The sequence below is a fragment of the Haliotis cracherodii genome, unplaced genomic scaffold (genome assembly GCF_022045235.1).
Source record: "Haliotis cracherodii isolate W230 unplaced genomic scaffold, xgHalCrac1.p SCAF_6, whole genome shotgun sequence".
Taxonomy (NCBI): Eukaryota; Metazoa; Mollusca; class Gastropoda; order Lepetellida; family Haliotidae; genus Haliotis; species Haliotis cracherodii.
Window position 1 is genome coordinate 32,520,287 of NW_027266319.1, and position 12,680 is coordinate 32,532,966.

Sequence of the window (12,680 nt, forward strand, 5' to 3'; positions counted from 1 at the left end):
GATTATCTAAACAGGGAATATCAGACTGTACAACCAACAATTGGTATTACTGTGTGTGGTAGAAGGAAATTAAGCCACTAAGAAGATTCTTCCCTCTTAGAATTAAGCATTGACTTTTCATAGTTGCCTGAGATCTTCTGGAAGCAAACCGTTAACAGATATTTATTTGATCTTTTGACGGATCACATTAGGGCAAATTTAGCAGTGAAATTTTTAAAAGGGATAAAGACATGTTTCATTGCAAATGGAATTTGCATGTGATTGAACGGAAATTAGAGATTTAGTCGTGATTCAACTTAACTTTTGATGTTGTTTAGCAGAAACTCGTAGTGGCGTTGTGAAATTGATTGTGATGTCAGTGGAGATGACCCTTGCTGTACTGAGGGCGAGGATGCCATTACCTGTTTATGTGACATCTCGTATTGTCAGCACACTATGATTGAAGATCAGATCAACTGGTGTAAGTGATATTCCTCATGATAGGGTCAGCAAGGTCAAACTGATCTCCTCAAGGACACATGAACAGATCAAACATCAAGAAAACAATTTGTTATGGCTCCTCATCAAGTAACATCGCAATTTCCATTAAAAAAATATATAATAATATATAACTTCTATCTGTTATCATATAAAAATTATTTTTTTTATATCAAAATGTTTTTATCTTTGTTTGATATCGGCTGTATGGCACAGAGCATTTGTTAAGTGTATGCTTAACAGGAGCAGCTCTCTGTGAAGCCATATTAAACTGACATTTCTTTCTTTGAGCTGTAATTCAGCAGTCGTATCCATAATGTATTAGGTTTGTTAGAATCTTACTTGTTGTTTATGGTTGAGGTATTGACAGACTGGGGAGTGTTGGCAGGTCCAATCTGCCCTGAAATAGCTTCTCTACCTTCCCAATATTTACTGGTGGCAGAGAAGGGACGTGCGTTTTCAGCTAGCTGGTATTGATTTATTGAATCTGGTCATTTATGGCTACCATGAGGCTGATCCCTGTGACTTGTCTTAACAAATTAGTACCAGCGTCCCTAATTGATAATAGCAGTTTCACAATACCACCTTGTTCACTGTGTTCATTAGCCTCAAGACCAATCAGCCTGTACGTGGTGGCCATGCTGGGAGTTGAGGGGAAAACGTTTATCATGGGTTCTTATGTTGGCCCCCATTGATCTCTTACCAGTGATATTAGTAACACTGAGGTGGGGACGAAGAGATGGACAGTGGCAATGAGATAGGATGCTCAATGGGTATTTTACGAGTCCAGAGGAGACCAGAATCAATATGGCTTATTGTGGTACATTACGTTCCTTGCTGAAGTCGCGCAGAAACTATAAAATCTTCTGGTTGAAATGGAACCACAGCATGTGGCATTCCAAATAAAAGGACATTTTATGCTCTGTCAAGCTAAATACCATTCAGGGGATAAGAAAAAAAAAGTTAAGACCCTAACTACGGCTTTTAGCTATGGCCAGAGAATGTGTAATGTAAAATGGTGCCATTCAGAACTCATGAAGGACAATGTAGGAAACCTAACATCTCTTCCAGTAGAAGTGCCAACGAAATGGTCTACATTGTCAATACGTTATTGATAAAATGTCCAGTAAATCTGGTGCTACTGATTTATATGTATGGCCATCTCGTCAGCAACACCGGACTTAGCCAAGTTAGCCGATCTATTGATGTACCTCCTTCATTGAGCTTAATGAACTTTCCCAACGCCTACACAAGGATACCTTATCAATTATCATCGACCTTAACAAACATTTTTACAGAGACGTTAACTATTTGTGTTCAAATAAAGAATCTTATCTTTCTTTACGTCAGTGCAACTATGTGATAATGATGTTTAGTTTAGGTGGCCTTCAGCTCTGTGGTAATAGCTCATGATGCCACAATAAAACACGTGTTCTCAATGGAAATGGAAACAAAAAATGGCTTCAAAAAATAGATCTTTCTTTTAACATTTGTGTACTGAAGATTACATGTATGCATACATCAAAGGAACTTGACCATGACAGATTGACCATAGTCAAATGAAAAAATCGAGAATCCTTTAACTTCTTCTGAGTAGTATCCATCAAGGTTTAACAAATCATACTGTTTTTTTTTTCTTGTTTTAAAGATTTGCATGGTCAATATGTCAAGAAGGAGGCAAACTTTATCAGATAAAGCCTATCAGGTTTGATTTGAGGTTAATTACCAAAAAAGGACACTTGAATTAAATGTTCTAACAAAAACACAAGAACTTTAAAGAGGTTATTTGCATGAAACAGATTTTTAAATTAAAAGTATGCTGATCTGTAAAAGTCAATCAGTTTTGATAGCATCTGATTTGTTCTCTTCCATTTCTGTTGGATGTTAAACTGTCATTTCATTTGGTGATAAAACAAAACGACGTTTTATTGTTTTTGTCATAAAAAAATCCTTTGGATTATTTCTGTTGTCATGCGAAATTTACAGTTGGCAGTATAAAAAGAAACCTTGTTTAAGGACAAGGACATCACATCAATATATACTTGGCAGACAAGGACATCACATCAATATATACTTGGCAGTCAAGGACATCGATATCACCAGTATATACTTGGCAGTCAAGGACAACGTTATCACCTCAGTATATTTTTCACATTCATATAATATTGGTAGTCAAGGACAAAGGTATTACAACATGTTGTTGGTAGTCAAGGACAAAGATACCATGGTATATTCTTGGTAGTCAAGGACAAAGGTATTACAACATGTTGTTGGTAGTCAAGGACAGAGATATGACAGGATATTCTTGGTAGTCAAGGACAAAGATATCACAGTATATTCTTGGTAGTCAAGAACAACGATATCACAGTATATTCTTGGTAGTCAAGGACAAAGATATGACAGTATATTCTTGGTAGTTAAGGACAAAGAGGTCAGAATATTCTTGGTAGTCAAGGACAAAGGTATTGCAGTATATTCTTGGTAGTAGAGGAAAAACATATGGCAGTCTATTTTGGGTATACAGTCGTGCCTCGTTTATACGGACACTTGCGTCATTTCACAATTCGTCCGTATAAACGAATTTAAGTATAACTGAAACCAGCTTCTTACTGGAAGAGTTACTTCCCTTCAATTATGCAACTCATGACAGATGGCAGAACAAACAGATACATCCACTCAATCTTTATTCATACACGTTTCAAAAAGTTTGAACTTTACCACATTTTGAGGTTTGAATTTTAAACAATAATTCCAAATTGTCCAGATCCCCTGTGTTCTCGTAATAGGTAATCAAGGTCTCTATACAAACACGAACTTGTGCTTGGGGATTAGATGTACAATAAACGTAACTCAGTGTCACTTCGCACGATTCAAAGGATTACCACCAGCGGAAGGATTACCACCAGCGGAAGTGTATTGTCCGGATAAGTGAGACAATTTTGTGTGCATTTCAGTGTTTTGTGTATGAAAATGACCGTCCGGTTCCGGAAACTGAATTTCCGTATATACGGGTAAATTTATATAGTAATTATTTCGTTTTGAATGAAAATCGTCCGGGAACCGAGGTTTCCGGATATCTGAAGTCCGCATAAGCGGGGCACGACTGTACAAGGATAAAGATATGACAGTGTGTTATTGGTAGTCAAGGACAAAGATATGATAATAAATTCTTGGTAGTCAAGGACAAAAATATCACACCAGTACATTTTTTGTAGTCAAGGACAAAGATATGACAGTGTATTATTGGTAGTCAAGGACAAAGATATGATAATCAATTCTTGGTAGTCAAAGACAAGGATATGACACCAGTACAACGATATCACAGTATATTCCTGGTAGACATGGTGGTGAGGTGAGGTGAAATGGGGTTTAAAATCGCGTTCAAGATTATTGCACTTATATAGTGTGTGTGTGTGTGTGTGTGTGTGTGTGGCTTTTTGTACTAGTCCAGACTGATGCCGAATCATAGTGCTAGCCTACTGAGATACCATGCAGCAGTTTAACATGAATACCCCACTCAGATTCAGGCCAACTCTGAACTGACTAGTCCTTGTTTTAGCCCCTAAATGCTCCTTAAGTACCATCTTTTAACGTCTTTTGGTATGATGCAGCCGGGGATCGAACCCCGGACCTCCCGCTCTCCGGGCACACACTCTACCACTAGACCACGGAGGTGGTCTGGGTAGTCAAGGGCAAAGATGTCAAAGTATATTCTTGGTAGTCAAGGACAGAATCATAGAATCTCACAGTATATTCTTGGTAGTCAATTTATATTGTTATGTTACATTGTTAGCGGAATATGTTTTCTAAACTTCTAAACTTTTAAAGCTCAACGCAAAACAACTGTTACGGACTGTATGACTTATTCAAAATACATTAAAAAACATAGTCTGGAATGGAAGTTGCAAGTTTGAAACTGGTACCATAATGCTTAAGAAAGCTGCTTTCTTAGTGGCTAATGTTGACTTCCTGTTAGTTTCTTTCACTGGTCGGTCATAGTTCGCAAAAGGTTGTTCTGACGTGACCTGTAATGGGATGTCCTCGGCGATAGCGAGAACTTTTATCTGATTCTAATGAGATTGAGGTAATCTAAGCATGTGATTATTCCTGTTTTCTTAATTTAAAGCATTAATTGTTTATTGTTAAGTAAGTTTATCTCTGCAGCTGTTGTAATATGCAGTTACCAGCCGACTCGTCTTGCATGATAACACGGACTGTGTACTCGTGAACAGATGACCACGGAGTACGCTGATCACTGAATCGGATTAACGAGACTGATTAATGAGTGATTTCGGTAATTCGTTGCAAATTAGATGTGTCAGAGTCGGAGTCGGAGTGCGAGACTGTCGGATTAACGGGTCTAAATAGCACTGATTTAATCGGTTCCCATCATTAGTGTCGGATAAAGCTGATTGTCGGATTAACGAGTTAACTGTATATTCTTGGTAGTCAGGAACAACGATATCACAGTATATTCTTGGTAGTCAGGAACAAAGATATTACAGTCTATTCTTGGTAGACAAGAACAACGATATCACAGTATATTCTTGGTAGTCAAGGACAACGATATCAGTATATTCTTGGTTGTCAAAGACAAAGATATTACAGTCTATTCTTGGTAGACAAGAACAACGATATTACAATCTATTCTTGGTAGACAAGAACAACGATATTACAGTCTATTCTTGGTAGACAAGAACAACGATATCACAGTATATTCTTGGTAGTCAAGGACAACGATATCAGTATATTCTTGGTAGTCAAAGACAAAGATATTACAGTATATTCTTGGTAGTCAAGGACAACGATATCAGTATATTCTTGGTAGTCAAAGACAAAGATATTACAGTCTATTCTTGGTAGACAAGAACAACGATATCACAGTATATTCTTGGTAGTCAAAGACAAAGATATTACAGTCTATTCTTGGTAGTCAAGGACAACGATATCACAGTATATTCTTGGTAGTCAAAGACAAAGATATCACAGTATATTCTTGGTAGTCAAGAACAACGATATCACAGTATATTCTTGGTAGTCAAAGACAAAGATATTACAGTATATTCTTGGTAGTCAAGGACAACGATATCAGTATATTCTTGGTAGTCAAAGACAAAGATATTACAGTCTATTCTTGGTAGACAAGAACAACGATATCACAGTATATTCTTGGTAGTCAAGGACAAAGAGATCATCAGTATTGTCTTCACATTCATAGAATCTTGGAAGTCAGAGCAGTTTCCAGCCATGACTCCAGTGTACAACTGTATGTAGGTGGCAGCTATTCCAAGCAGTGACTGATATAGATATTGATGGTATGTATCAGATGGTACGTATATAGATGGGTGTCTTTTTATGTCCCAGAAGGAATCCCTAGTGTCTCGCTGTAAATGCAGTACTGTGTGTATTTCATTCAGTGCAAATAGAAGACAATATTCTGAACATTTTAAGTACCAGGCCATTTATTTTCTTATTTTCGTGGAAAAGATAGCCTTCTTTTCAACATTAAAAAACAACTTGTGTTCATTGACAATATTATCAATTACAACACATTTTGTTTGTGTTATTTTGTCATCTTTCAATTAAGTTGAGATTAATTAAAAAAATAAAAAACGCTGACCAGATGCCCATTATATGTTTGTCCTGAACACTTAGCTTATATTAGCTCTACATTCACTCTTTTTTAGTGTTATTATCCTCAATTTAACCATGACAATTTGTCTTGTGTTTTCTTTCACTTGGTGGGTAGCCTAGTGGTTAAAGCGTTCATTCATCGCACCGAAGATCTGGGTTCGATTCCCGACATGGGTACAATGTGTGAAGCCCATTTCTGTTGTCCTCCGCTGTGATATTGCTGGAATATTGCTAAAAGCGGTGTAAAACCATACTCACTCACTTCCTCACTCACTCTTTCACTTGTTTCTTAGCAACTGACCAAGATGGTCCATAAGACAGGACATTACACTGATCACTCCTTATGCCAAGATAAACAGAATCTCACACGAGTGTATCAACACAAATTAATAAAAATGGAGGCTTGCCAAGGAGTTTTTCCGCTTTAATCAAAGAGTGTTGATATATTTTACATCAAAAGACGAGAAGGGTAAGATTTTATTCATCATCCAACATCATTCTTCCAACTTTTTCAGTTTGTAGACAGTAATAAGCAGTTTCTTTAGTGTAAAAAGTACTGCTAACAGCTTCAGTAGCAGAGCCATTAGTGATGTCATTCTGATTATGACCTCATGGTAAACAATGATGTCACAATGGTCTGCAAAGCATTATGATGCAAATTCATTGCAGCAATATCTACAATGTAGATATCGCTTGATTTTACCCAAGCAATATATCCCCTGGGAGCCAGTTTTGGACGATAATAATGCTTCTCCTTATGGGCAATGGAAAGGTTGAACTTATGGAGCCTGTTTCACAAAGAAGAAATTGTAGGGTTACGACTGTGTGTCTATGCTGAAGTATGAAGGCCGTCGTAGCACTATGGTCACGTACTTTATGAAACGGGACCATTGTATTGAATACTGTCTAGTGATGTGAAATTGAATCAGGCGGAGATAGGCAATATTAATTTGACTTCACCTTTCCAAGTTTATTGGCTTTTTCTTTTCTTTGCCAAAGCATGGCCTTCTTATGAATTGGATTACAGTGAAATATCTTATATCTCAACAACATGAATTTATCCTTTCCCGAAATTGATTTAGCTAGGCTTGAACGTATAATTTAGATAGACCTTTCACTTGTTGATGGGTGTAGTGGAGGGAATGGAATTGACACATTAATCTCTTCTGATACCTCAAGACATGATTGGTTCTGTGTCCTGAAGTTTGTTGCTCACCCAGACTGCGACTCCTGGCTGTTGGGTAAATGGGTGATTTCAGACCTAGATAGTTTAGGCAACGAAGACTCACCCACGCACTCCTACCTCCTCGTCATGCCCCAGTATTGAGCAATATGCTCCATCCATCATACACTCTAGTTTTTATGCTGCTGATGTTGATATAGGATCCGTCTCAGTTCAATACATCCTGTATGGGTTAATGAACCATTAATCACCTTTTGATGTAACGTTTGCATGGACGTGAATGGAGCCATTTTCAATTGATTTGCCATCAGTTTTGAGTGTGTGGTTACTCCTACTCTTCAAAAGTGCCACTGAGAGGGGCATTGGCACTGATCAGAGATGGACAATTTCCTGCAACCCTGGGAGATGGAGCAATGATAGACAGACGTAGGTGTGCGGGGGAGAGCTCACTGAGTAATCAGTGGATGGGAGTGGGGGATCAATTCTTACGACATGAAAGAAGGTTGTTAACCATTAAGGGGAGATCAAGAGGTATTTGGGTAGTCTAAGCAGGGTTTGTTGGAGATGAGTATCTGGCACTGGGTCGTAAGTTGCAGCTGCTCTGAATGTTACGAAATGACAGCAGTCATACATACGACACCCATGCATTGCAGTATCAGTTTGATACATCATATTTAAGTAATGAAATTGTATCATGTTATGTACCTTCGTGATAACAGATTTGTTTGTTTGGGATTATTTTCAATACAGGTGCATCTTTGAAACCAAAATATGTAGTGAACAGACAGCTAAACCATTACATCTTTGCAAATCCTGCACACGTATTAACATACAATGAAGTGATGCCTTTGCAGATTTGGTAATGACATTGTTGTTTCCATGGAAACAAGTCGGAATTTGAAACATTTGAATGTTTTACTCTGTTTCAGAACTTATTTTAATCCTGATGAGTATTTCGGCACGAAACTTTCACTGTTTCCGATTTCCATGAGGTTTGGTTGTACTGACCCATGGATAAAACATATGTCTGCCCATACCTGAGCAAGATATGGCTTGCTGGCTGTACCGTTCTAAAGCTAATAACGTTGCAGCGAGCTGGGAAGTTTCTAATCTTTCCGCATGAAGAGCTATCCCTTAATTGACAATTTAATTTTTCAACAGTTTAACATAAGGTCATCTGGGTCATAATACATTGAGTATTAATACAGGATAAATTTTATGCTCTATGTAAGTTGTTTTATTTTAAACAAGGTATTCAAGGCATCTGTGAAGTTTTAACATGATTTACTTGAAGCCTAATTGTTTGACAGGACTATTTGTATAGATATGACGGATTTCATCAAGTGGTTTATGTTTCATCTGTAGCTACTCGGGAACAATAAAATAATGTGCGGCTGGGGATTTGGTCGTGAAATGGGCAGGGATGAAAGTCAAATCATTAAATAAAAAAAAATGGGCCAATCAATACATTATTACAACTGTACATGAAATAAAATCTAAATATCAAACAGCAATATTACACATCTGGGATGGGAAAAGACATTTCATACTTTTAAATTGCACATTAACAAAATGTAAGTGAACGCAACTCCATTATTTGAGTAACAGACCTAGAGTCTTTGAAGTCTTAAACCATGCTTCACTCAACACTGATATTGTACTCAGAATTCAGTGGCAACACTGAACCTGCTACAAGCACTTTCCTTATCAATAATACATCACCAAGAGCTAAATATACCAGGAACTGGTGCCAGAATAGAAATACAAGTGTCCTGGGTGTCTTTGTGAGTTCTACTTGATTATTTGTACGTCTGCTCCCACTAGATGTAGATTCTCATTGATAACCTGTCGCATGGCAGACAATCAATCAGTGTGGGTTGACGCGCGGGACGGGCGGGATTCGTTAATGCAAGACTGGGCTCCATGAACATGCTTTTATTGGGGTGGTGCCCAAATAAGGACAGTGACATTGATTTTTACTCAGGTGGAAAGGGAGATAACTCAATTTGATAGTAGTTCGAGGAACAGAAATTCAGTTAAGCAAATGACTCTGACCAATTTCCCCTTAAATAAACACTACCAGCTGCATTAAGAGAATTTGATGTTGAGGAAACTTTGTCCATGAAGAAATAGAGAGGGTTATACCTTACTTCAGTATTAATGAAAGTACACTTTCCGTGATGGCTGACGAGGCAATTGCATGTATGTACTTGAATCTGATGAAGCCACAAGACTGATAAATATGTACAAGGGTCAATACATCTTGAATGCTTCCAAAACATGCAGTAATCACAAGAAGGTGGCTGGGGAGCTGGCCCTTTGCCTAAAGAAAGTCTGGCATGAAACACTAACAAACATATTTTCACTTCACTATGGTAAGAAATTATATTCAAAAATTGACTTGGATAAAACTGATTCTTAATGCATTAAGAATGGAAATATTAGCATTTAATTACCAACCCTACAACAAAAACTTTTGTTAAAAAAATTGCAAAAATTTAATTTGTTCTCTTTGAAAATAAAATGGTCAGAACTCAATTCATTTTGAAATCTCTGTTTCAAAATGTTATTGCTGTTACACACAATTCTGAATTTTTTAGAATCCCATTTGAAAAAACATGTTGGAGCAGAATGTATTTATTATTTGATTATTTCGATTATGAGTCGTAAGACATTTTATTTCTTATATTTTAATTTTTTCAAACATGATTTTCAAGGTGTCTGCGGTAACATTATCTGTTGATAGATTGATTCATGAAAGTTTGGTGGATTAGGTTTATATTGGAAGTCATGAATCAAAGAAAGAAGCGACATTTGATTCTTTTCTTGGGGACAGAAAAGTGTTGGGTGTTTAGTAGTGAGACGGATAGGGATGAAAATTTTATGATGAATTTATAGCTAAAATGGATAGAATTATCATTAAACTGCCCGCATGTTATCAGAAATGAGCCGGCCAGTGTAACTTGATAATGCCCTCATATTGTTTGACGACGGGCCATTATCACGCCCGATGTTAGGTGATGTCATAGGATAGGATAGCTGATGTCACGTTCAATAGTGACGTCATCTGGTTTGTTCTATGACGTTTCCATATTTGTAAATATGGGTCAGTGACATTCGTGTTGATTGCAGTAAATGTTTCAAACCTGATATTGTTGTTTCTTTTTATTTGATAAAAAATTGCATCCATTTTAGCTATGATAATGGTAACACTATTTTTCAGGGCATTATCATTTGCAGAAGCCCTCGGTCATTTCAGTTAATGGAAGACCTCAGGCTTCTGCAAATGATAATGCCCTGAAAAATAGCATTACCCTAATATTATCATAGCCCTGGATATGAAATATATAAGAAACATCCAAAAAGTCACTTTGTAGAATAGGGCCCTGTGCTTACAGGACATGAGATAAGTAATAGTGAAGTACATGTATGTCTTACCGGGGTACTTTGTCTTAGTGCTAAGATGATTGTAACTCCCATACTTTATCATAGACTTACAATAGGTGTAATGCTAAGACGATTGTAACTCCCCTAACTTATTATAGGCTTACGTTAAGATGATAACTCTAATACTTCAACATAGGCTTATAATTGGTGTAGTGCTAAAATGATTGTAACTCCCATACTTTTACATGATCTTACCTTAGGCATTGTACTAAGATGATTGTAACCCCATACTTCAACATAGGTTTACAACAGGTGTTGTACTAAGAGGATCGTAACTCCCATACTTAAACATGGACTTACAATAATCGTTGGACTAAGATGATCGTAACTCCCATCCTTTAACATAGATTTACAACAGGCGTAGTGCTAAGATGATCGTAACTCACATATTTTATGATAGGCGTAGTGCTAAGATGATCGTAACTCATAGGTTTACGATAAGATTATCGCAACTCCCGTACTTTAACATAGGCTCATGATAGACGTAGTGGAAGGGGAACTAGAGAATCATAATAGACAAGAATGTGTGACTGTCGCCTTATCTAATTGCACCAAGTGTACTTCATTGTATGAAAACAACACATAATGATTTTTCTGTGAAAGAAATTAAAAGGCAAAATTAAATGCCTCCTGCCTGGCATGTTCAGGATAAAAACTTGATGATAATCTACTAAATAACCTAGGAAGAAATATCTGGGTTTTTTTGGTATATGTCATTTCCAACATGCAGTTTTATCTGAAACACATGATTAGGCTGCTCTTGTCGTGCTTCATGACACAGCCTGAGATTTAGTGGCAGATCAATGTCTTCTTCTGTTGCCATGGCATGAAAGAGCTCATTTCCCCTTGTTACATATGTTTTGCTTTAATGTTTTGATGATTACTACACGGTGTGTCAGTTAGGATGAGTTACTGAAAGAAGCCATGTCTCCTGCACTGTACCTGACTTTTCCTTGGCTTTACGTACTGGCTCCCTGATCAAACGTTCTGCTCTGTGTGTGATCAGAGGAGACTAGTGTTTGGAAACATGATGGAGGATAAAGATAAAAGGTGGTGTGTATCTGACAGATTATTTACACAAAAGATCCAGAACTCACAAAGAAAACTCAGTAATTCACGAATCTTTTATGCTCTATGCTGTCGTCAGAACAGATCCAGAGCTCCCATAGAAAACTGAGTAATTGTTAAACCTTTGAGTCGATCTGTATGATGTTGGCATGCAATCCGCCAAGTCAGTCAGCCTGACCACCCGATCCATTTTGGCGCCTTTTACAACAAGCATTGGTTACTGGAGACCTATAAATTCTTGCCCAGAATCCACACAGAATCTCATAATTCAAGTAACAGTTATGATATATTTAAGATCAGTGGCACTTAAGTCAGTGAGGGTTTTTTTCACTTGAGTTTACTTTTTATGGAAACAAGTTTTAATGAACACACATGATAAGTGGCTTGTGAACTCTAGTACATATCATGAAAATTCATTTTCACACCATGTCCTATACTCGTTTATGTCTTTCTTGTGTTGATGCAGGACCTTACCTAACTCATGCCACGGCATGAAGCAATATGGCGCCATAGGTAGCCTTGTGGTTCAAGCGTTCACTCGTCCCGCCGGAGACCCGAGTCAGTCAGATTTAGATGTATATTTGTGTGTTTTCAGGACTGACGTCAACAACTATCCCCATGTACCTGGCGGAATGCTCCCCTTCCTATGCCCGGGGGTCACTGGTGTCCACCAACATCGCAATGGTGGCGTTTGGACAGTTCATGGCCAATGTTGTGGATGGAATATTTGGATCAGACACTCAGAACGGATGGAGGTACGGATAGTTTGTATTTCATGGTTTCTGGCTCTTGTATGAAATAGTAGACTTAAAGGTTTGGACTCATTTCAGACATATTTCTTTGGTTCATAAAGGTTTTTTTATTTACGCTG

General features: G+C 37.5%; 1 protein-coding gene across 1 annotated transcript in view; it reads left to right on the top strand.

Annotated features, from left to right (window-relative positions):
- LOC139445113 (proton myo-inositol cotransporter-like) overlaps positions 1 to 12,680 on the top strand; it is a 105,589-nt gene that overhangs the window by 75,813 nt on the left and 17,096 nt on the right. Inside the window, exon 2 of the mRNA XM_071226207.1 lies at positions 12,405 to 12,564. Coding sequence (XP_071082308.1) covers positions 12,405 to 12,564 — 160 coding nt within the window. The remainder of the gene's footprint in view (positions 1 to 12,404; positions 12,565 to 12,680) is intronic.